At 35.2% G+C, this 22,849-nt stretch overlaps 1 protein-coding gene across 1 annotated transcript in view; it reads right to left on the reverse strand.

The window, feature by feature from the left end:
- Window positions 1-21,887, reverse strand: part of LOC145242098 (glutamate receptor 2-like) — a 1,575,989-nt gene extending 1,554,102 nt beyond the window's left edge. Inside the window, exon 1 of the mRNA XM_080105053.1 lies at window positions 21,149-21,887. Within this exon, the coding sequence (XP_079961179.1) occupies window positions 21,149-21,281 (133 nt within the window). The 5' untranslated portion in view covers window positions 21,282-21,887. The remainder of the gene's footprint in view (window positions 1-21,148) is intronic.
- Between the last annotated feature and the right edge of the window lie 962 nt (window positions 21,888-22,849).

Genomic DNA, 22,849 nt, shown 5'->3' on the forward strand with positions numbered 1-22,849 from the left:
GCTTTCTCCAGAAATAGTGAACAACTAAAAACAACAGACAAAAAAAGATTACTGCTATCAATTTTACAGCCACACACTGGTCGAATTTGATTGATTTTTCTCAAAAAGTTGTATATGGGCAGGAAGCAAGACATAGACACATTATTACAAAATCATCGTGCCAGCAAATTAGACCTTCATTTTCCTCGAAAGCAAAGTATACAGAACAATTTAGTTCTATTATAACAGTTTATATTATTGCATTTAATAAAAAATTAAAATGCATGATTCTGTAACTTGTATCAAGTTGTTATATTGTGTAATACATCTCCACATATCTTTTTGAATTGGAAATGTAGAAGGCTTAGTTGCTAATTAGCATTTTTGTAATATTTTGGTTTAATCAATGCAGTAAAAATTGAGATATTTTGCTAGTTGTGATTCATAATTAAAATTATAATTCATTTTTCTTTCAATGTATTTCATATAAATATATCAATTTTAATTTAAATTTTTTTTATAAAAATAGTGAAATTTCAAAGTCCGTATTGTGTAAAATGCTATGAAAATGGAGGATTTTTTTAGCATTTTTCTACACGATTTTTTAAAATTAAATGCTCAATTTTCTGTTCGAGATAGAAATCTAATTTTTGGTATATGTTCATATCACATGAAATCTCAACTATCATCAACAGTGCCATGTTGATTTTATGAAAAAAGTTGGAAATCAACCTGCCCTAATGCCCAGCACAAGCGATTCCTCATTATAATCGCTTCAATTCTCATACACTCAGCTTACTTGAAAATGTCCGTGTCAGGTGTCAGTGACGTCCATTTTACATTCAGCATTCGCCTGTGGCATTTCTGACGAAATCCTTCAAGTTGTTTAAAGTGCTTACAGTATGTTCTGCATCACTCTCGTGAGCAAAACAAAACGAACATTGGTTGAGTAAACACTAATGTTGCTTTTGACAGATATTCGACGATCACACTGTAGCTGCTTTTGGAGTAATTTCAAATGTTGTGCTGGACTTTTGAATGCGAAGACGTATCTTTGCAGCAAGTCATCTCTCGAGACTGTGTTATCTAAGTGCACAACTGTGTCTACAACATTTAACTTTCTTTCCCTCACATAGATATTTGGTTCGATGTATGGCGCACCAAGTGCAGAAGTGAACATTACTCCCGTTTTCTTAATGCTACAGGCGTCGCACACAGCTGAGGAAAATCAATATATCTTGCATATAGCGTCCTGAATGTGACACAAAATCAGCATCATCAGCATAAAGTAGTTCCCTGACTAAGCCTCCAAAGGTGTGTGACTTGATGTTAAATCTTCTTAGATTTAATATTTTCCAGTAGTCCTAAAGCGCAGAAAAACACTTTTGTTGCAATCTTTAAATGCGTATGCAAGAAGCATTGTAAAGTAAATGGAGAATACAGTTGGAGCCGGAATGTGCCCATGATTAACGTCGTTGCCAACAGAACATACATATATATATATATATATATACATATATATATATGTGTGTGTGTGTGTGTGTGCATGTGTGTGTATCTATTAGTTAAAGTATATTGATATATATATATATTGATATATATATATATATTTATATATTTGTTCTAAATTTATTATAATGCTAAGCAAGAACATTAACACTCATGTAAAACCGGACAACTATAGAAAGTATATTTACAGTTAATAACATTAATATTCTTGTAGTTGTTATAATTATATAATACATAAAGATGTTGAGCCATTTGCCCACTGCCTTGATTTTGTTACATTTTGGTTTCGGTGGCTGAGCAGTCGTTATTGTGAGAATCAATTTGCTTGCATAAATACATATTTTCCAAGAATTTTACTATCCTGCGTCTAATCGCGTCACAGTAGTTAAACATACACGTGCTATATATATAATCAGTAGGTAAAAAGTAAACAAACAAAACTTAGTTCTGTATGAATATAATATATTATTTATTCTGTTTGCTTCTACAAATATTAACGTAAAGTTATTTTGTCTTCGAATTTAAGTGAGGTAAAAAAGGCAAAACAAGTGACAAAATAACCGAACGAATAAACTACTTTTTGAATAACACTGAACTAATTCTCTCATATGTGTCTTCCGCCGTTTGTTTGTTTTTTTTTGTTTCTCGTCTTCATTGTTTGTTCTTATTAAGAGAGTAACCTGATCCTGTATGTACTCTCGTTTTATTTTATTCATACAACGGTCAAATGTTCGCTTCCTTCACACATGACAGTAAAAACTTTATTCAAAGCATTTAATATGCCGAAAAGCCTCGGGTTTTACGTCGTTGGCCATTTTATACGATTACACTTCATATGCTCAGGTTTAATATCTTAAACGGCGACAAACATATTTTTCTCATATTTGCATATGCAAAGTTTGCCATCGCATGATTTATTAACTAATGAATAAAACATTGCAATGAAAATAATTTTGTTTCAGTTTTGTAAGTAATTTTATTCGCAAATATATTTTTCCGATATTTGTTTATTTTTACTATGTTAGGAAGATGTGATTATGACAAACAAATATATATTACATTGTCGTCACAACGGAGAAAGAAATGCCTGGGAGGGTAATATCATGGTAAAAGAACATAGACTATCCTCTCAGTGAACAAACTTTGTTTGGAAAAGTATAGTTAGCTGAATTAAGATTTAACATAGAAGAACGATACGATTTATACAAATTATAATATAGTATCATAGATGTAACACTATAGGTTTGGCTTTGAGATTTTTACCAATTCTCCATTAGCAATAGGTCATCACTTGAAATTGAGACTTTTTATTCATAGTTTCAATGTTGCAAATTCAATCGCCTCTATGTGTATGTTTTTCGAACAAAATATGGCTAATTTTAAGGTCGAGGAACGAAGCTCTTGCACGATGTCAAGGCGAATTCGCTAATGGCGTTAAAGGTTTCGCATTTATTCATCGGCCAACACGAATCGCAGTTTCTTTCGTGCAAGGCAATAATGAAGATCAGTAAATAATTGAAGAATTTGGTACATGCATTGCTTGATTTCTTGATTCATTTTACATAAGTTGCGCGGATTTTATTCATTCGATCAAGTTGAAAGAATCTGTCAAATATTTATCTGTAGAAAGTCGAGGCATTGCTATTTTGACCAATTCTTAAGAGCATATCTCGTAGAGACCATCGGTTCAAACGCAATATCATCGTTGACCCGAGCAATATTTTAATAAACACAAAATATTAAATATATAATTGAAATTTACATTCTTCCTTATTTTTAACTCCGAACATTAAGAGATAGTTGTCATGTTCATTGCTTTCTTAGTGTTAATGGTTGAACAATATTGCATCTTAACAGCCGACCTTATTTTTACAAAACTGTGATAAAAAGAAAGCTATTTGTCCAGACTATTACGTATTAAATATTACTGATGTACATATAATAATGATTTGTTATTGTCTTCCTATCAGGAGATGTGACGTTTATATGTACATATTCATGTCAAGCTTATTAGATTTGCTCGTTTGCACATCAACATAATTATGACACAAATGCTTTGTGTTATATTTAATTGTAATAAAATACAAATAGCGTGCACTTTATATAATTAATCCTCGTATATAAAAGAAAGCAATTGTAAATTGCCACTTGTCACTAAATTACGGAACTGATTTAATAATTAATGTTCTTTTTGTAAAATTATAGATTTACATGTAAGATAACTCCAACAAAAAATTATTTCGATCAATATTGTTTGTAGTATCTGTGAAATTTACTTCTTTAAGTAATCAGTTTTAGCTTTCTATAGCATACAATTTGTAATAGCACTTGCGATACAACAGTACCATCAGCCGCTAGTGAGAGGTGATATCAATATTTCTGTGTCTAAAGCAACATGGGTAACTCACGCGCTACCAGCAGTTTTTTTTTCCACCAAAACAGACATTTTAATAATGTAAAAATATTCAACTATATTTGTCGTTGCATTTTTCTTCTAAATCATAATGACATTATCCGTTTACAACAACAACAACAATAATAATAATAATAATAATAATAATAATAACAACAATGATAACAATAATAATAGTAACAATAATAATGATAATAACAATAATAATAACAACAACTACAACAACAACAATAATAATAATAACAATAATAATAACAATAATAATAACAACAACAACAACAATAATAATAATAACAATAATAGCAATAATAATAACAATAATAATAACAACAACAATAATAATAATAATAATAATAATAATAATAATAATAATAATAATAAAGGAGCGCCACATCGAACCTATACAACTGAAAACGTCAAATAGTACGTTATTTATGATCCTCCCACTCCAAAAATTGGAGTGTCGGCACCGACCGTGCCCACAACAAATAGTTTCAAGGAGGATGAAGAGACCGCCACTGAATAATGTGTTTTTTTTTGTTTGCAGTGATTTAATCGCAATAATCAAGTAAGAAATGTTATTTATTTCAGGCGGTTTAAATTAATGTTTTTCTTCTTTGACTTAACATAAATAACAACTTTATCTGAAATTCCACAACAAAAGAAATAGAAGGGAAAAAATGAAATAAAGAGCAAAGCCACCCATGCTTTCACTACCAGCGACCACGTTCAACAATGTAAGGGAGACCTATCTTCAAATCCCTCGCCCAGTGTATTTATTTCGATTTATACTAAGTACGCTACTTTGTTTTTTTGGTGTGCCTTGTCTGTATCTGTTCACGTTCTTTATGTATGGTGCACGATACCTCGCATATACATGAAAGATATACACTATTGCTGTTCTCCCTGGATCGCCACCTTGTCGTGGTGGAGAACCTTGTGTGTTCCGATGAACCTGAGAGCGATACCGTCCGGAGCCTAGGCTCTTGGTAGGGCCACCCATGGCGGTAAGGTTGAAGAGGGGGTTCCAGACAAAGAGTTATCCAAAAGACCTCAACGGCTGATGCGGCGGATGATGACAATAATGACAACGGCACTGAAGGTGGGTGAAGGCTGCAACAGAGGAGGGTCTCCAGTCGTCGTGGTTCTCCATGCCATTGGAATCAGGCACTCCTTTGCCAAGGGGCCGTGTGGTGGCTGTAAGCGCATCAGTCTCCCCACGTTAAAAGACATCACGCGCAGGCGTCCTCCCGAAAGGGAACACATCCTACTCTACATGGATGGAATGGATGGAAAAGTCTTGTGACAGTTTTAGTCATTAAGCTCCCGGACTGAGGCAGAGAGAGAGCTCTCCCTTAATTCCCGGATAGAAAAAGTTCTGTGGCGACCAGGAGGTGGTGACGGGAGCAGGACAGTGTAGTCTGGCAGCTCCTAGCTACAACCTGGCACATAGGCGAAGGGTGCCAGATTCAGTCGCTAACCTCACGAACCGAGGCAGAAAGAGTTTTTCGGAAGCTGCATCCATGACTCAGCAGCCCTGTTTAGGATCCACTCTGCTCACTCCAGTAGGGGAGGGGGGTTAGAAAAGATACCCCTAAAAATAGCCTGCCTAAAAAAACCCTGCTTGGACTACCGCATTCAGAGGGATCACCACCACGCAGTCGGAAAAAGAAAGAAAACCTACGCCTATATTTTGGAACCTGGAATGTGAGGACCCTCATGGACAACAAAACAAGTGATCGACCCGAAAAAAGAACTGCCATTATCTCAAGAGAGCTAAGGAGGTTCCAGATTGACATAGCTGCGCTCTCTGAAACCCGACTGGCTGACGACGGGCAGCTGAGGGAGGAGAAAGGCGGGTACACCTTCTTTTGGAAAGGAAGGCCTGCAGAAGAGCCACGTATCCATGGCGTGGGCTTTGCTATAAAGAACAGCCTCATCCGCCACCTCAATGAGCCCTCTGTGGGCATCAATGAACGCCTAATGACCATGCGCCTGATGCTTGCGAGCAGCCAAATGGCCACTGTTATTAGTGCGTATGCTCCAACGCTTGATGCACATGATGAAATAAAGGAGACTTTTTATGCTGACATTGACATCATTCTATCTGGGGCTCCCAAGGGGGACAAGATAATCCTACTTGGAGACTTCAATGCCAGAGTGGGACGAGACCATCAGCACTGGAGAGGAACGCTTGGAAGAGAGGGGGTTGGGAACACTAACTCAAATGGTACACTCCCACTGACAAAGTGCTCAGAACATAACCTGATCATCACGAATACACTTTTCCGACAAAAAAAAAACGCATTCACAACATCATGGATGCACCCTCGAAGTAAAATCAGGCACCTCATTGACTATATCATTGTCCGTGCCAAAGACCGCTGTGATATGCTGAACACCAGGGCAATGACCAGTACAGGCAATTGTTGGACCGACCACCGTCTTATTCACCCCATCATGTCTATCCATTTAATGCGGAAGCAAAGGATGCAAAAAAAGACAGAGCCGACCAAAGCTCAACATCGAGCAGCTGGGCGATATCACCTACCAACAACACCTCCAGGCGGCTCTTAGCGCGGACCTGTGCAAGCAGTATCCGCATGACGCTGAAGAGCACTGGGACAAGCTGTCCTCTGCCATCATGGATCCAGTATAAGCATCCTAGGACAGAAAAAGCGGAAACATCAGGATTGGTACGATGAAAACGATACCGAAATCCAACAGTTTATAGACATCAAGAGGCAAACCTTTATCACTTGGCAGAATAACATCAATTGCAAGGTTAAAAGAGCTGCCCATGTCAAGGCTAAAGCGGCTGTCCAATCGACAGTCAGGAAGCTGAAGAACCTCTGGTGGATGAAGAAGGCTCAGGAGATCCAGCTGTTTGCTGACTCTGAGGACACCAGAGGATTCTTTGAAACCGCAAAAGCTACCATTCTCTGACCCCCCTTCGGTCTAAGGATGGGCTCACGCCGCTGAAAGGAAAGGGAGAAATAAGAAATAGATGGAAAGAGCACTACGAGGATCTTCTGAACAGGGACACCACTCCAGAGATGGAGGCCCTTGAAAAAACTCCCTAAACAGCCCATAATTGAGAGCATGGGAAAACCACCCAGTCTGGAAGTATGCGGGTTGCAATTAGGAAGATGAAAAACAACAAGGCGGCTGGTTCTGACGGCATCCCAGCAGAAGTCCTGAAGAAAGGCGGACCTGATCTTCTCAGACACATCCATGCCCTTCTTCTCAAAATATGGAAACAAGAGAAAATCCCGGCACAACTTAGAGATACCCTAGTTGTCTCCATCTTTAAGAAGAGAGACAAGGCAAACTGTGGGAACTACCGGGGCATTTATCTCCTCTCTACCACAGGGAAAGCCCTAGCTCGAGTTTTGGCCAACAGGCTTACACCCCTTGCAGAAGCCATCCTTCCCGAGTCTCAAAGTGGCTTTCGCCCAAATAGAGGCACGATGGACATGATCTTCACTGCTCGTCAACTCCAAGAAAAGTGCAGAGAGCAAAATTTACCATTATACATTGCTTTTATAGACCTTACTAAAGCCTTTGACTCGGTGAACCGTCAATACCTTTGGCTGTTTCTTGCAAGGTTTGGATGCCCAGAGAGGTACATTCGGGTACTGAGACTGCTACATGACAATATGTCAGCTACAGTCCTCAGTAGTAGTGGAGAAGAAACAGATCCCTTCAGGGTTGACACAGGAGTGAAACAGGGATGTGTCATCGCCCCAACCCTGTTCTCCATCTTCATTACTGCTATCCTCCATCTCACAGACAAACATCTTCCCCGTGGAATTCGGATTATGTACAGAACTGACGGGCGACTTTTTAACATCAACATATTCAGGGCCAAAGGTCGAACGAACACCATATCCATTATGGAGCTACAGTATGCAGACGATAACACCCTTTTAGCCCTCTCAGAAGAGGACCTACAGTGTACACTGATTGCCTTCACGAGGGCGTACAAACAGCTAGGACTAACCATCAATATAAAAAAAACTCAAATCCTCCATCAATCACAACCAAACAGTATTCTAGTCCACTCTTCTCTATGGATTGGAGACCTGGACCACATACGGGAGGCACGTAAAACCCATGGAGACGTACCACCAAAGATGCCTCCGACAAATCCTCAGAATCAGTTGGAAGGACCGACGCACCAACACCAGCGTCCTGAGTGAGGCTGACATTCCTACTATCACCGCTACTGTTGCTCAACGCCAGCTCAGATGGACTGGTCATGTTGTCCTAATGCCGGATCTACGCCTCCCAAAACAGATTTTCTACTCTCAGCTAGTTGAGGGAAAGCGTGCCCAGGGTCGCCAAAAGATGAGTTATAAGGACAACATCAAATTAAATTTAAAGCGGTTTCACATGGACCTTGCGATATGGGAGGATGTGGGTGGGAGCAGGTTGCCATGGAGGAGCGCTGTCCACGAAGGTGCTGCGCTTTATAGCAGTGACCTAAATCAAGCTGCTGAGGATAAACGCAAGCACAGAAAGGACAGATTATCAACCAGACACACCCAACCCCACCCCACCACCACTACCTTTATCTGCTCAAATTGCACAAGAAAAATTAGGTCTAGGATTGGGCTCTATGCTTACCTGAGGACCCACAGAAGCCACAACGGAGGGCAGTCTTACTCGGACACAAATGACCGCCGATGATGATGATTCATGAGTCAGAACAACAGGTAAAATAATTCTAGGCCTGGTGTTGCCACAAACACCACAACATGAAAAATGTTCAATAACACAAATCCTGGGAACCAGAAGAAATATCTGGATGTAATAATCAGCACGTACTTCCTCGGTAGCCAGCATGGAGGACCCGGTTGTCATCCTGCGAATGTTGGCCCACTTTCTAATGTCAGAAACATAAATAACATGGACGCTGGACAGGGGGGTACAACCTCTAATTCCCGGGATCAAAATGATACTGACAAAAAAGAAAGAAAATACACACATAGCTAAGATAACAAAAAAAAAAGAAAAGAAAGGAAAAACTCTAAGGGAAGAAATGAGCAACGAAAGAGAATATACTAGTAATAGAATATTATTATAGAATACATCCTAAATCGGAAATGAATAAAATACTAATGGGATTTGTCCAGTTACATCCCTACGACAGAACTAAGAATTGTAGACGAAGTAAGGCTGAAAACACAGCAAAAATAAATAATTAAGTTTAGCATGAAGAATTCCCCACTAGAACCGCACGCGTAGAACCCCCACAACTGGAAGCCACACAAGTAGAAACACCACATACTCAAGACCTACAGAGTAGACCCTACAAACGTGAAATCGAGAATAGTGAAACAGAGCTAACAGAGGGTGAAATAGAAGAAATAGAATAATTCTTCATGGACGAGGAAAAAAACAAAGCTCCCATCCTTAACAAACCAAGATTAGAAGAAATTAAAAACAGAAACAGAGAAGGTTAATAGGCTACTCCTACACACCATAACCGATACAACTACGGGCTTAAACAATTTACGCAGGCGTTAAGCTCGTAACTACAAAGTTCAAAACAGAAAACAGCCAAGAAAAGATGGACCGACAACACCTGGATGGGGAATAAGGTTAGAAACCCAAATCAACGAACATAAAAAAGAATCCAAAACGATAAACATAAGGAAAACGATGCCTAGAGGTAAATTTGAAAATGTGACTTGCAGGGGCAGGCTAAACAAGAAACATGAAGATCTTGACCAAAAAATAGCAGCGAAAGATATGAGATTGAAACGATATAGATACAAACCTGAACAGTGCAAGCTGAACAAGACATTTGAAAATAATGAAAGCCAATTCAACCAAAATGTGAACGGATGAAAAACAAAAACAGAACGACCAAACCCGATAAAAACAAAACTGTACTAGAGTAAGATATGGGAAAAATGATCGCAATAGAACTGCCGAATAGCTAAAAGGCATGAAAGAAGAGTTATAACAAATCGAAGAAGGAACAGTGAATGAAATCAGCAAAGAACCCCTAAAGAAAACCATAGGAAAATGGCAAACTGGAGAACGCCAACTCACAATGGGATACATGCATACTACCCATACAATTCACAACACTACACGAAAGACAAGCTCAAAATCTGAGACGATGTATACAAGAAAAAAACATGCCAGATTGGATGACAAAAGGCCAGAACCCCACTGATACGGAAGGGCACAGAGAAAAGAACCACCCAAACAACTATACGCCTCTTACGTGCTTACCCACTGTGTGGAAAATACTAACAGCATAACTGAGTAAACAAATCTACCACTTCCTGAACAATCGTGGACTTCTTTCAGAGGAACGGAAAGGATGCCAGAAAGGAAAACGAGGAACACATGATCCGCTATACATAGAGCAAAATATCTTAAAAGAGGTAAACCTACGGAGAAAGGATCAACTATACAAAAGCGTATGACAAGATGCCTCAAGCATAGATAAAAGAATGCTTAAAATGTATAAAATACCAAGCATAACCATCAACGAAATTGGAAATGCAATGAGAATGTTGAGAGTGGAACTGAACACACCACTGACAACACATAACAGAAATAAACATACAAAGGGACCTCTTCAAAGGAGATTCACAGATTACTGTTCATCATAGACTTTATGCCCATAAACAATATACTGAGAAAGTGCCAAGCTGCATACAAGTTCTCTAATACAGAGGAAAATGAACCACCTGGTGTACAGGAAACTTTTTGCAAGGACCGAAAAGGAACTAGAGACACTAATAAACACTACTAGGAGATTCAGCCAGCATATCCAAATGGAGTTTGGTATGGAAAATGCGCACTACTTGTTATAAGAAAGGGAAAACCAGAGACAACAGTGAACTACACCACGAAACGGAGATGAGGATACAAGGGTAACCAGACGCCTATAAATATCTGGGAGTTCTGGAAGCAGACACCATCAAAACAAGAGAAATGAAAGAGAGAAATGGAAAGGAATACCTCAGGAAAACAAGAAAACTCCTCGAAACCAAATTATATAGCAGAAACCTAATAAAATGTATAAATACATGGGCAGTATCACTCGTAAGATACTTTGGATCGTTCATAGGGTGGAATAAAAAAGGAGACCGCTCGGTCAAAAGAGGAGTAAACTATGGCCATGCACAATGCACTACACCCAAATGACGATGTTAACCGACTCTACGTAAAATGGAAAGAAGGGAGGAGAGGACTTGTTTGTATAGAAGACTATGTGAATGACATTAAAAAAGAATTATAAGAATGCATAATGCAAAACATTGAAAGGAGTGAGAGATACTGAAAAATCAACAAAACAGAAAACACAGAGAAAAAAGATAATACGAGAAAAGAAAATGGGAAGAGAACCAACTACATTGAAAACTACATAAGAATGACAAAAGATGAGAACAGCGATAACACTTGGACATGGATGCAAAAAGGACACATAAACAGAGAAACTGAATCCCTAATAACTGCAGCAGAAGATAACTCTATTAGAATCAATCACATCAAAGAAAAAATCGACAAACCACAAGAAAACAGTGAATGCAGACACTATGGACAAATGAGACGAAACAATAAACCATGTAGTAAGTGAATGCAGCAAACTGGCATAAAAGGAATACAAAAACAGATACGACTAAGTGGGAAGGACAGTATACTGGGAATTATGCTAACAACTGCATTTCGAACGCACAGATAAATGGAGCAAGCATAAGCAGGCAGCACTACTTGAAAAGGATACTCACAAATTCCTATGGGACATGGGCATACAAACAAATAAAACCATGAAAGCAAGAAGACTGGATATCGTAATAATTAACAAGAAAGAATAGTCCTGCCAAATCGTAAACTTTGCCGTTCCAGCTGACCACTGGGTGAATATCAAAGAATAAGAGAAACAGAGCAAATACATAGAGCTAGCCAGAGAGCTGAAGCGAATATGGATGCTGAAGAAAATCAAAATAATATCTATAATAGTAGGAACACTAGGAACAATTCCGAAAATCTTGGAAAAAAGAATGGGAGAAATTGGAGTCAGAGGAATGACTTGAAAGATACAATGAATAACAATCATGAAAACAGCTGAACTATTAAGGAGAACATTTGAATGTAGAAACTAACACACATGAGTCACATGCACGAGCCAGACGAACAGCTGCAGAGACAAAATATGAACAAACTTTAACCAAGTTTTTTATCCACTTCCCGATCCCCCTTTACCCCATCAACGCCCCCCACAAAGTAATGCCAAAAAACGATTAGCAAAAATAAATGTTATAAAATAAAGAGGGTTTTATTAGTAGTAAAACCTAATTTATAAACCATAATTACGAATTTGGGTAAAAGTGGCATAAAAGGAATGCTATGTCTACATTATATTTTTAAGGCAAAAGCGAATTTGGTTATCGTATGGAAATCAAGAATTTAGAACAGAATCGATATGCAAAAATTCGTTAAAAAAAAGATATACTTCCTGTTTTTGGTGTAGTAAAATTTAAGGAGAATTCAATGGATACATAAACATACAATGAATCGGTTATTCCCAATCTGGTTATGATCGTTTACGAGATCAAATCGTTAGGAAAGTATACATCTACAGTCTTTGTCATATGTCTGGTTATATATTGGACACTACGCGAATAAACAGAAACTAAGTTAATTAGTATACATTTCTGGAGTATTACATGTCAGGATGCTCTAGTGGCAAAAAGAGACATACCCAGTGTACTTAGTGAGAATGAGGTAAGAGAGGGTAAAGTTTTAACTCCCTAGGCAAAACACGCAAGAAGCAATTGTCGAATTATTAGATAGAGATTTTATTAGCGTTCGCGACAGTTTGAAACAGTTTGGGACTGGAAAGGACGCCGTTCAGACGTGCGGATAATGTAGAAAAGTAAAAAAGATATTTTTTGAGATCGTCCGTTTGTCGACCACTTTTAAGATTAAGTAAGAAAATTCAGAATGATTGAATTAATTTTATCTCATCTTATAGAAATAATTATTTTAGTCTCTCTCTTCTTGTGAAAGAAGCTTTCTTCCCAATAAAATCTTTGAAACCGCACATACATGAGTATTATTTTTTAAGTTAAAAAACCGATCAAATATCTTTTTAGATTGGCTACATTATCCGCACGTTCTGAACTGCGTGCTTTCCAGACGCGGACTGCTTTAAACTGGCACGCAGGGTGATATAATTTCTATCTAATAATTCGACTGTTGTAACCATGCAACAAACGGTACACACAGAAAAGCATCAATTAAAGAATGAATATAAGACCGGCATGTGTGTAAAAAATCATTTTTGATCACTCATTATCATCAAGCCACAAGTGAAGCAAGTAAGCGTTTGTGTTAAAAAAAAACTGTTTAACATTATGGAAAAAGACAATGCGATTTGTTCAACATTTCTTTTTCTGAAAATGTTACATTTTGGAACACAAATAATTCTTTTTTTTACATGGAGGTCACCACTTATCAAGGCCCGGAGGCCACTCGGGGATAAGGGTTATTGCGTGTACAGTAATCAATGGGATAGTATCGTAGTAATAGTTGGTATTGGAGATTTGATAGAGTGTCTTACTTAAGACTTCAGGAATTTGTTTATGTTGGACTTGAAGAAATCCAAGTTGTAGTCAGGTAGGAAACAGGCAAACGGAAGAGAATTTCATAGGCGTGCACTTCTAAGAAAGAAGCTTTGATCATGGAATCTAGGTTTTGATTTAGGCACAGACAAAGATTCTGCCAAAAGCTTCCGATATTTTTGCAGAAAAATCGGAGAAATCTAACGCAAAGACATTTTCATCGTACACATAATGTTTTGGCATGAAATAACGAAAATAAATGTGATATGCCGTTAAACAGAAACATCACAATTAGTAAAATTTTATTGGCTGAAATTCATATAGAAAGGATAAGATTTAGCAATATATTTTAGTGCAATGCTTAAATCACCTGGGTACAAAAAACAATGACGAACTTCTCTGTAAACCATACATCTGCAGGTGAAAAATAGCTTGAAGTAAACAATTGAATCCTTCGCTATGAGCAAAGTGCAGCATCTGTCTGATACTACACTCCATTTGTTTTTTGTTTTTTTTTAGATCCATAAAAGGGGCATCCTGGGCTAATTTACATGGTTGTCTTAACACAGAATGTCCCTTTTGGGGAACCTGAATTCTTTCCCCATTAAAACCCGACTTTATGATTTCCCGAGAGAATGCAAGTAAATAAGAATTACTCCATAGTGTGAGAATTATTGAATCATAATTTTTCATATGACTGATTTAAGTCAACTTAAATCTAAATTAGTCAATTATTATTTTAAGGGATACTTGAATACATTTGTAATTCAAGGCGGGAAATTCCGATATTTATTAGATTAGAACATGTAACACCAGTCTTCTATAGTTACAAATTATTTCCCTCCTAAAAGTCTTATCTTCTCGCTATTTTATATGTAAGTTGGTAGCGTGAATATATAGTCATTTCTTGATTCATTTTCGAACACTTATATGACTACAATATTTATGGGGTTCGAAGATCACATTTCTTAGATAATGTCGAAAGACCTGGTTGCTATATTTATAGTACGTATTGCATAAGTTTATCTTCAAAAATAATATGCCATGTCAGATAACACGCTAACTTTGAGCTCATCGTTCAAATGACTTGACCTAATACACACAGGCAATATGAATTAGAACAAATGCATTGACGACATTGCCAAGACTTCTACAAAGTAAATGGGATTCCCTATCGTGCTAGAAAATTAGCCACCTCACTGAATATCAGATATCTTTACAAAACAACAATTCGTTCGTACATGGATATTATTGACAGAGTCTCAAATATGCACTATGAGACAAGCTCTTATCTCTCTCTAACCGCTTCAATATTGCATCACTGCGCCTGTTTTACAAGTACTTTAATATATAGTATTCTAATGAATTCATGCCACATGTGCCTACTCGACATACATACTTCTGACTAAAAAGACAAGCAGCGAAATCTTACCCTCTCAATTTCAAGGTTGCTAGATGCCGAAAGACTATTTTTCTCTAGTAGTTTTTCCCCTTTAACTGCTAGACTTTTCCTGTTTTCTACTTCTCTGACTGTACTAACCTTCAAAAGTTTAAATATACATTGAACGGAAATCTTGCTGCTCAACTCCTGATAGTCCCATATTAGACAAGATTGCAAATAGTAGCCGCTTACATGCAAGAGGAAATATATTGTTTCGGTTGATAAATAGTAAGAATATATAGCACAGAACATCCAAAATGCATCTAGTGTGTATACGCAAATAAGATAAATACTTACTGAGATGAAACACACACATGCATACAACACTCACGCAATAACAACTGTTCTTGCATTCATATAAAGAAACAACACGTAAAACGTTTTAATATTCGGTTTAGAAAATACTGATTCCAGCATTGCGTGAATAGTAGGACAAACTCTACTATCACGTCTCATTAGATCAACCAATCTAGTATAAATAAACACAAGAAGCGTTTCAACGTATGTAGGTACAGCAATCAATTACATGGTAGAAAAAATAACTTTCTTTTGTACGATGAATTATCATATTTTTTCTCCAATCATCCCATTCTTTCTTTAATTCTTACTATTGGGTTTTCCTTGTTTTTCTTTCTAGTTTTTCTATTCTTCTGTTTTTCGTTTTTAATTTATTGCTTTTATCTTTTTCTTTATTTACTTTCATTTCCTCTGATTATCCTTTTTTTATTTTGATTTCATTTTTTTTCTCTATTTTCTATCTTTTTGTTTTTATATTTCATTTTCCTAATCTAAGCTTTCATTTCTTCCATTTTCTCTTATTCCCTCATATTATCCGATCTTTAACTTGTAAACTATTAGTTTCATGAAACCATTTTTATTTTTGTTTATTGTATTTTTTCTTTAATTTTAATCCTTTTCTTTCTTGTTTGCCATTCCAATATTCTACTTTCTTTCAGATTTTTCTTTGGGTTTTTACTGTTTTCTTTTTCCATTATCCTTATTTCTCTCACAAGGGATATCTGACATTACTCGGGATTGAAGGATGACAAAACGAATGTACCATGCTTCCAATTCTTTTATTATCATCAAAATAAGTAAAACCGTCTATTTTTTTTAAAATCAAATTGATTGAGTTTCTACTCTAGTCTTAGACCGACTGCCATGTACGGGGAGGAAGCTGCACATGCCTTCCCGCAGTGACTTAGTTCACAAAAAATGTAGTTTACATTGCACAGTAGACACCCTATTGTTGATTTCATAAAATTATGATTATATAATGGCTTGGATTTAAGTATAAAATATAAATTCAAGTATCATGTCTCAGTTGTGCTGTAAGCAGAGGCATTGATTTTAAATTCGCAGTTGTCTTATCAAAGAATCTACTGTCGATCTTATACACTTGAAAATTCTACTTGTGATGTTAGGCTGTATAAGGGTGTTAACTCTCGGCAGGATTTGGGCTGTCCTTTGTTTAATTGTATTTATTCGATCACTGGTTTTAAATAATTATCAGATGTATTCCTATTCAAACTTATCTAACGAAACTCCCCGACACATATTTGTGTGAAATTTTAAAAAAGGATTTTAAAAATCGGCTTAGCCGTTTTGCTGTTCGTAGGGAACGAACTTATATACATACAGAAAAAGTGGTTTATATGCAAGTAGAGATCCACTACTTACATTCATTGTTAAGGTTTCCTTATTACATTTCTTTCTATTTTTACTAGCTTTCGTTGTTCCTTGTTTTCTTTAATTCTTCTTATTTTAGTATTTTGTATTTTATTTCCTCATGTATTTAATGGTATCTTTTTAAATTTTGTTTTCATCTTTATACTCTTTCTTTATTCTTCTCACATTTTGTCATCAATTCCTTCTTACTTTTCTGATCCCCTTCTTTTCTGTGTTTTTAAGTTTCATTGCGTTTTGTCTTGCATGTCACTTTTTACCTTCTTTCATTGTCTTTTTCATTTCGGCCTTTTTTCATTTCGGCCGTTTTTATTCATCTCCATTTCCTTTACATTAATGTTTTTGTTTCTACGAGAGATAGATAAATATATATATATATATATATATATATATATATATATATATATATATATATATATATAGAGAGAGAGAGAGAGAGAGAGAGAGAGAATGATAGATAGATAGATAGATAGATAAATAGAAAGATAGGTAGATAGATAGAGAGCGAGAGAGTGCGAAAGAGAGCGAATGATGTGTTAATAATAATGACGCGGTAAAACGAATGCAATAAAATAAAAGAATTATAAGAAAACACACTATTTTCATAAATATTGGGAATTTATGAACGAGTCTAAAACTCACTTGTGATAATATATACTTTCTCTCTTACAATCCATCTATTTTATCCCCTCCTTTATCTCTCAGTTTCACACCGTTCCTCTCGCCCTCTCTTTCTCTTTTTTGGCATCCTCTTTCTTAACCGTTTTAATTTTGTGCGTCATTTACCGCCTCCCACTACTTCTTTTATATTTACGTTGTTTTATTTACTTCTCTTTTAGGAGGTTAGATACAAGGTCACCTGTGTGTTAGATAAAAGTGTTTGTTTTGACCGAACTGGATTTGAACCTGGCACACTCAGGTGTTTAGTCTGTCGTCGTCAACCGTTTAGCTACCCCTCTTTTCGTCAGATATCCACGTACAAATGCAAAGTGCGCATGCTAACAAGCAAGATAACAATGACATCACTGATTTAGAATTATATAATTTGGCTTCATTGGTTTACTCCTATTCTTTCTTTAAATAAAAATGTGCACTTTATATTTTCTTTCTACTATTATCGACACTTTAATTGAATAGGTGTCCAGCTATTTGCAATACTCACGAATGCAACTCTGAACATTGTAACAGAACCCCGAGTCATTTCCGAAATTAGCCGAAACACTTTACATTTAAAAACTTCAAAAATTATCTAAAAACGAAGGTAGCATTAACACTGTGAATAGTAAAGTAAGAGTAAGTTAGGATTTAGGGTGAGTGCAAAGATTAACTTCTAATTCTTGAAAATTAAAGTTGATAAGGATTTTTAAAAATAGAAACAAACGTGGCTATCAAATCGGAAACTGCTTCAGAGATTTTCGGAACTGGTTAGCAGTCTTTTGTCACTACTTGAGACTCATTTTAAATGTACTGCAATTTCTTGGATACCCATTTATGAGAAGTATTCTATCATCAAACTACTATTCCTAAAATCTGCCTTTCTTCCTCTGTTCATCATTTGTTTTCAATCTTACTAAAAGCTTTATCTTGGAATTTCATTCATTTATTACATCCTTCCGTTTTTTATTCATTCAAACTTTAATCTGTGTTTTAGAATTTTATTTTAGTTTTCACTTATTTTTCTACATTAATATGCATTTCACATTGTTTTGAAACTTTTTTTCATCTTTTTTTGTATTTTCCTCATACACATATTATTTCCCGTGAATCGGTCACCCAGGACTATCTTAGAGAATGGATAAAAAGACAGATGTCTATAAAAGGTGCATGTAACACATTTCCTTCCAATTCTGCCCATTATCAATCATATTATTCTATACACAACTCTATCGCTTATAGCCTATCACTATATGCTGTCTCTTTCTCTCAGGCACACCCACACATACACACGCACACACACACACGCCTACACATTTATCCACAACCCTCGACAACTGGATCTAATATAATAGAAAGATGGAAGAAAAAATATGTTGTGTTTTGTTTTGCGAATAATTACGATAAAAGTAAATGAAGTAATATTTTTCTCTTCCTTAACCTTTTTCTATAATCGGTTTTATTATGCCCGTCTTGCTTTTTTGTACTTTTACTAACCTACCATAACGCTAATATTTCCCAAGTCCATTAGTCTACGTTTTGTTTATTTTCTTTTTCGTTCGTTTATTTCCTCTACAAAAATAGTATTTTCATTCATACATTGGTTCGCTTTTCCTTTCCTCATTCTGTCTCATTTGCCTTCTTTTATCATTCATCGTCTTACCGCCCACTTGACAGTCATTTAATCCTTATTCAAAAGTTACCTCTGATTTTTTTTTTACACAGTGATCACCACTTATCAAGGCCCGGAAGCCACTCAGGGATAAGGGTTATTGCAAGTATATTACATTAGTGTTGAGATTTGATGAAGTGTTTACTTAAGGGGGCGGTTCATTAGGAATCTGTTAACATTGAACTTGAAGACATCCAAGTTGTAGTCGGGTGGGAAGCAGGCAGACGGAACAGAGTTGTAAAGTAATGTAAACTTATTACAACATTAACCTAACACTATTGGGCTATCCTATTTTTTCTTTATCTTTCATCTTTTTTCTTTTGATAAATAGTTCATTCATTGTATCTCTCATGTCTTTTATTTCATTCTTAATCATTTTCACACTTTAAATAAACAGTTTATTTCCTATTGCATCTATTCCTACCTGTTGTTCTTTAGTGTACTTCCTTTATTCTCTTGTACTCTCTAAAGTCGTAATCAGAATATAATTCTCTCCCATATCCTTCTTCCGTTTACATCTGTTTTTTACCAAAAGTGGCAGTTCTATCATTAATGGATTCCTCTGTTTTTTTAACGCTTAGTAAAGTGATGTATCCTGAATTTTCTTATTACTGAACGGGTTTAAATTCTTGATATTTTCGATTAAACATTGGAACGTTAATACCTAAAAACTATCGAATAGTAGTCTCGGATGCTGAATGAGAAATACCGGCTGTCTCAGTCAGTTAGAGATAATTTGGTTTTCCCTTTATCTTATCTATCCACACAGAAATATATCATTCATGAATCATGTTTGTTATATTGCTTGCTATGTTTGATTCTACCCGTGCACACTGGATGATGCCACAAATAAATGACGTCAGAGAAGAATGACGTCACTAAGACAGTTGGAAGATATTGGAAAGATCCGTCATAAATGAATGACGTCATTGGTTTATAACGTGCTCTATTAAATTTCGGCGTTCATCAAAACATAAACATGGACAGTAAATGAGTACAACGGATGATGTCAGCAAATCAGAAAGGGATATATCTTTCATGAGATTTAATCGAGAAAATCTGTATCCGGTTAGATCTGTTTTAGTCTAATTTTATACAGAAATTCAGTGAATCGTATTTGTTTCTTGATTTATGTATGGCTGGCTTGCCAGTAGTAAAACTGCATGATTTATACTAAGAAACGATATATATATATATATATATATATATATATATATATATATATATATATATATATATATATATTGTTTAATCTTGATAACACCATAAATTATGAAGCAATATGCATTCATAAAGTATCACTGATAGATATCAAATGTCTTATAACATCATAAAAAGCTGTAATGTGGTTGGGAAATGTTGTCAATGCTTGTTTGAAAGCAGAGACAACCATAATGTAAGTGCTGGCTTGAAATCAGCAGGATCCTTAGGTGTCCTTACTTTATTGCCCAATGTAGCGATTAAGAAATTATATATTTAATAATATATGTGCCTATGTGTAATATATATATATATATTTCTGTAGAAATATATTTTACTTATTATATAGCAATCCTTGTATAAGAAGCTCAATGTGATTAACGAGCAATATATAGAATAAATGACAAAAAATTTAAATGCCAAAATTCATGATGTTGACAATCTTATAGTTTATTCCTTTAAATCAGTTGATTTGTACGATTCTTGGCAGTATCTGTTTCGTAGCGCAAAATCAATCACTTAATTATTATGATGAGTTAAGGGCATAATAGATTCACTAATTGATATAATAATTAAGTGATTGATTTTTAGCTACGAAATAGATACTGTCAAAAATTGTATAAATCAACTGATTTAAAGGAATAAACTATAAGATTGTCAACATCATGAATTTTGGAATATAAATTTTTATCATTTATTCTCTCTCTCTCTCTGTCTCTCTCTCTCTCTCTCTATATATATATATATATATATATATATATATATATATATATATAAAGAGAGATAGAAGGATAACAGTAACGTAATGTGGGACAAACAGTCTAATTCCGTAAAAAAATCTCTATAAATGATTTTATTTCATGACTTCTGTTTAGCTTGTGAATTCTTTATCCAAATCCCATTCATATATCGTAGAATATCCATCGTTTCCGTAATTCATTCTTCTTTATTCAAGATTTCACGTGATGAAGGAGAGGGACTTTGATACACATGCTACTTACCTATAGGAATTCTGTCGTTCGATGCCACATTGTCGGTTTCATTGGCAGTGTAGCACGTGAAGGCCGACGCGATCACGCTGATCACGATGAAGACGGCAGCTATCCCGTTTGTCATGTAGCGAAAGAGGACCATTGTTCCCGCTAGTGTCTCTTTCTTTCTCTTTACCGATCATCCAGAAGAAACGGTCTTCATCTCATGGAAGAAAAAGGCAGGAACGCCATATTTGATTTGGTCCTATTGTTGCCTTTTTAGTTTTCAAGTTCTTCTCGCGGGATTTGAATTGGGGTTTTATTACAGGGTTATCCCCCGTTTATAAAATCATTTTCGTGGGTATTTTATATATTTTCGTGTTCGTATATGTTGTTAAATGCGCATTAAAAATATTGCTGTTTCTTCTGTTTTTTTTTTCAATAATATTTGTAAAATGTCCACCTGAAAAACTTATATTTCATATTGTGTTCTATTGTATGTTGTTTATTTTACCTTTGTACTTTGTACACTTCGTTTGTTGTAATCTTCTAAAGGTTTTATTGCGTTATTAACTTGTTAATCAACTTATGATTTTATATTTCCTTGATAAAAACTTATACTGCTTTTTCCTCACCTTTGATAACTATGTGTTAATCTCTTTAACTATATCGCTGTCTCTTTATAATTTTGAGCATTTAAAACTTGTAAACATGTACATTTTACACTTAGCATATACTTTCTTATGAACACTCTTTATTATATTATTCTTACACCAAATTTTTGGGATATATATATATATATATTTATATATATATATATATATATATATATATATATATAATAAAATATGTATACTTTTCGGCGTGTGTATTTTGATTTTTGCTTTTGTTTTAACGTGTTTAACCCTTCAAGCACTTTTGCTTTTTGTTCTGCCTTTTATTTATTTCACAAATGTTGAATCCGACTGTCGGCGGGAAGGAGATATCATGTATGTTAATACCCACACAGCACACTACAGACGTCACACGACAATGTAGCAACCAATTTAACCAACTTATCAAGCCGCTGAGCAGGTCATTAATTCACAATGACCGGCTCCGAAATGTTTAGAAAGGAAGACATTTTTTAATCAGATGAACCAAGAAGAAAATAAGATTGAAACTCACTTATAAGTAAAAATTAAAAATCCCTTTTGAAATATATATATATATGTATATATATATATATATATATATATATATATATATATATATATACTTTAATAAACTGATAGGTCGAAAAGAATCCACAAATAAACAAAAATACTTATTTCTGCATGAATGTATAATTTTTAACGTTAATCGCAATAGTAAATCTAAAAAAAAATTAACATAAAATTACTAATACTTCTTTCAGAATTCCAAATGTATCTGCTTAATTATTTTTAGTTATTTATTTATACAATTGACTTGTGTCGTAGAAGTTAAAACTATCAAAGTATTTTATGGTTATGAATTTACGTGAAATGGAAAATGTATATTCTCTTATTACTTTATTAATTACTGTTTCTAAAATTATATCCAAATAAGTATAAATTTGTACAATTACTTTATATATTCTAAATCTATTATTTCTTAAAGGGCATCAGAATAATTGGTAAAACAATTATGTATATATTTGTATACTCACTTCCATATCTAGATTACAAATTTTTATGTAATGCCATCAGTTATTTCAGTATAGGACAACAA

Source organism: Euprymna scolopes, chromosome 1 (genome assembly GCF_053919585.1).
Source record: "Euprymna scolopes isolate OS-2025 chromosome 1, ASM5391958v1, whole genome shotgun sequence".
Lineage (NCBI taxonomy): Eukaryota > Metazoa > Mollusca > Cephalopoda > Sepiida > Sepiolidae > Euprymna > Euprymna scolopes.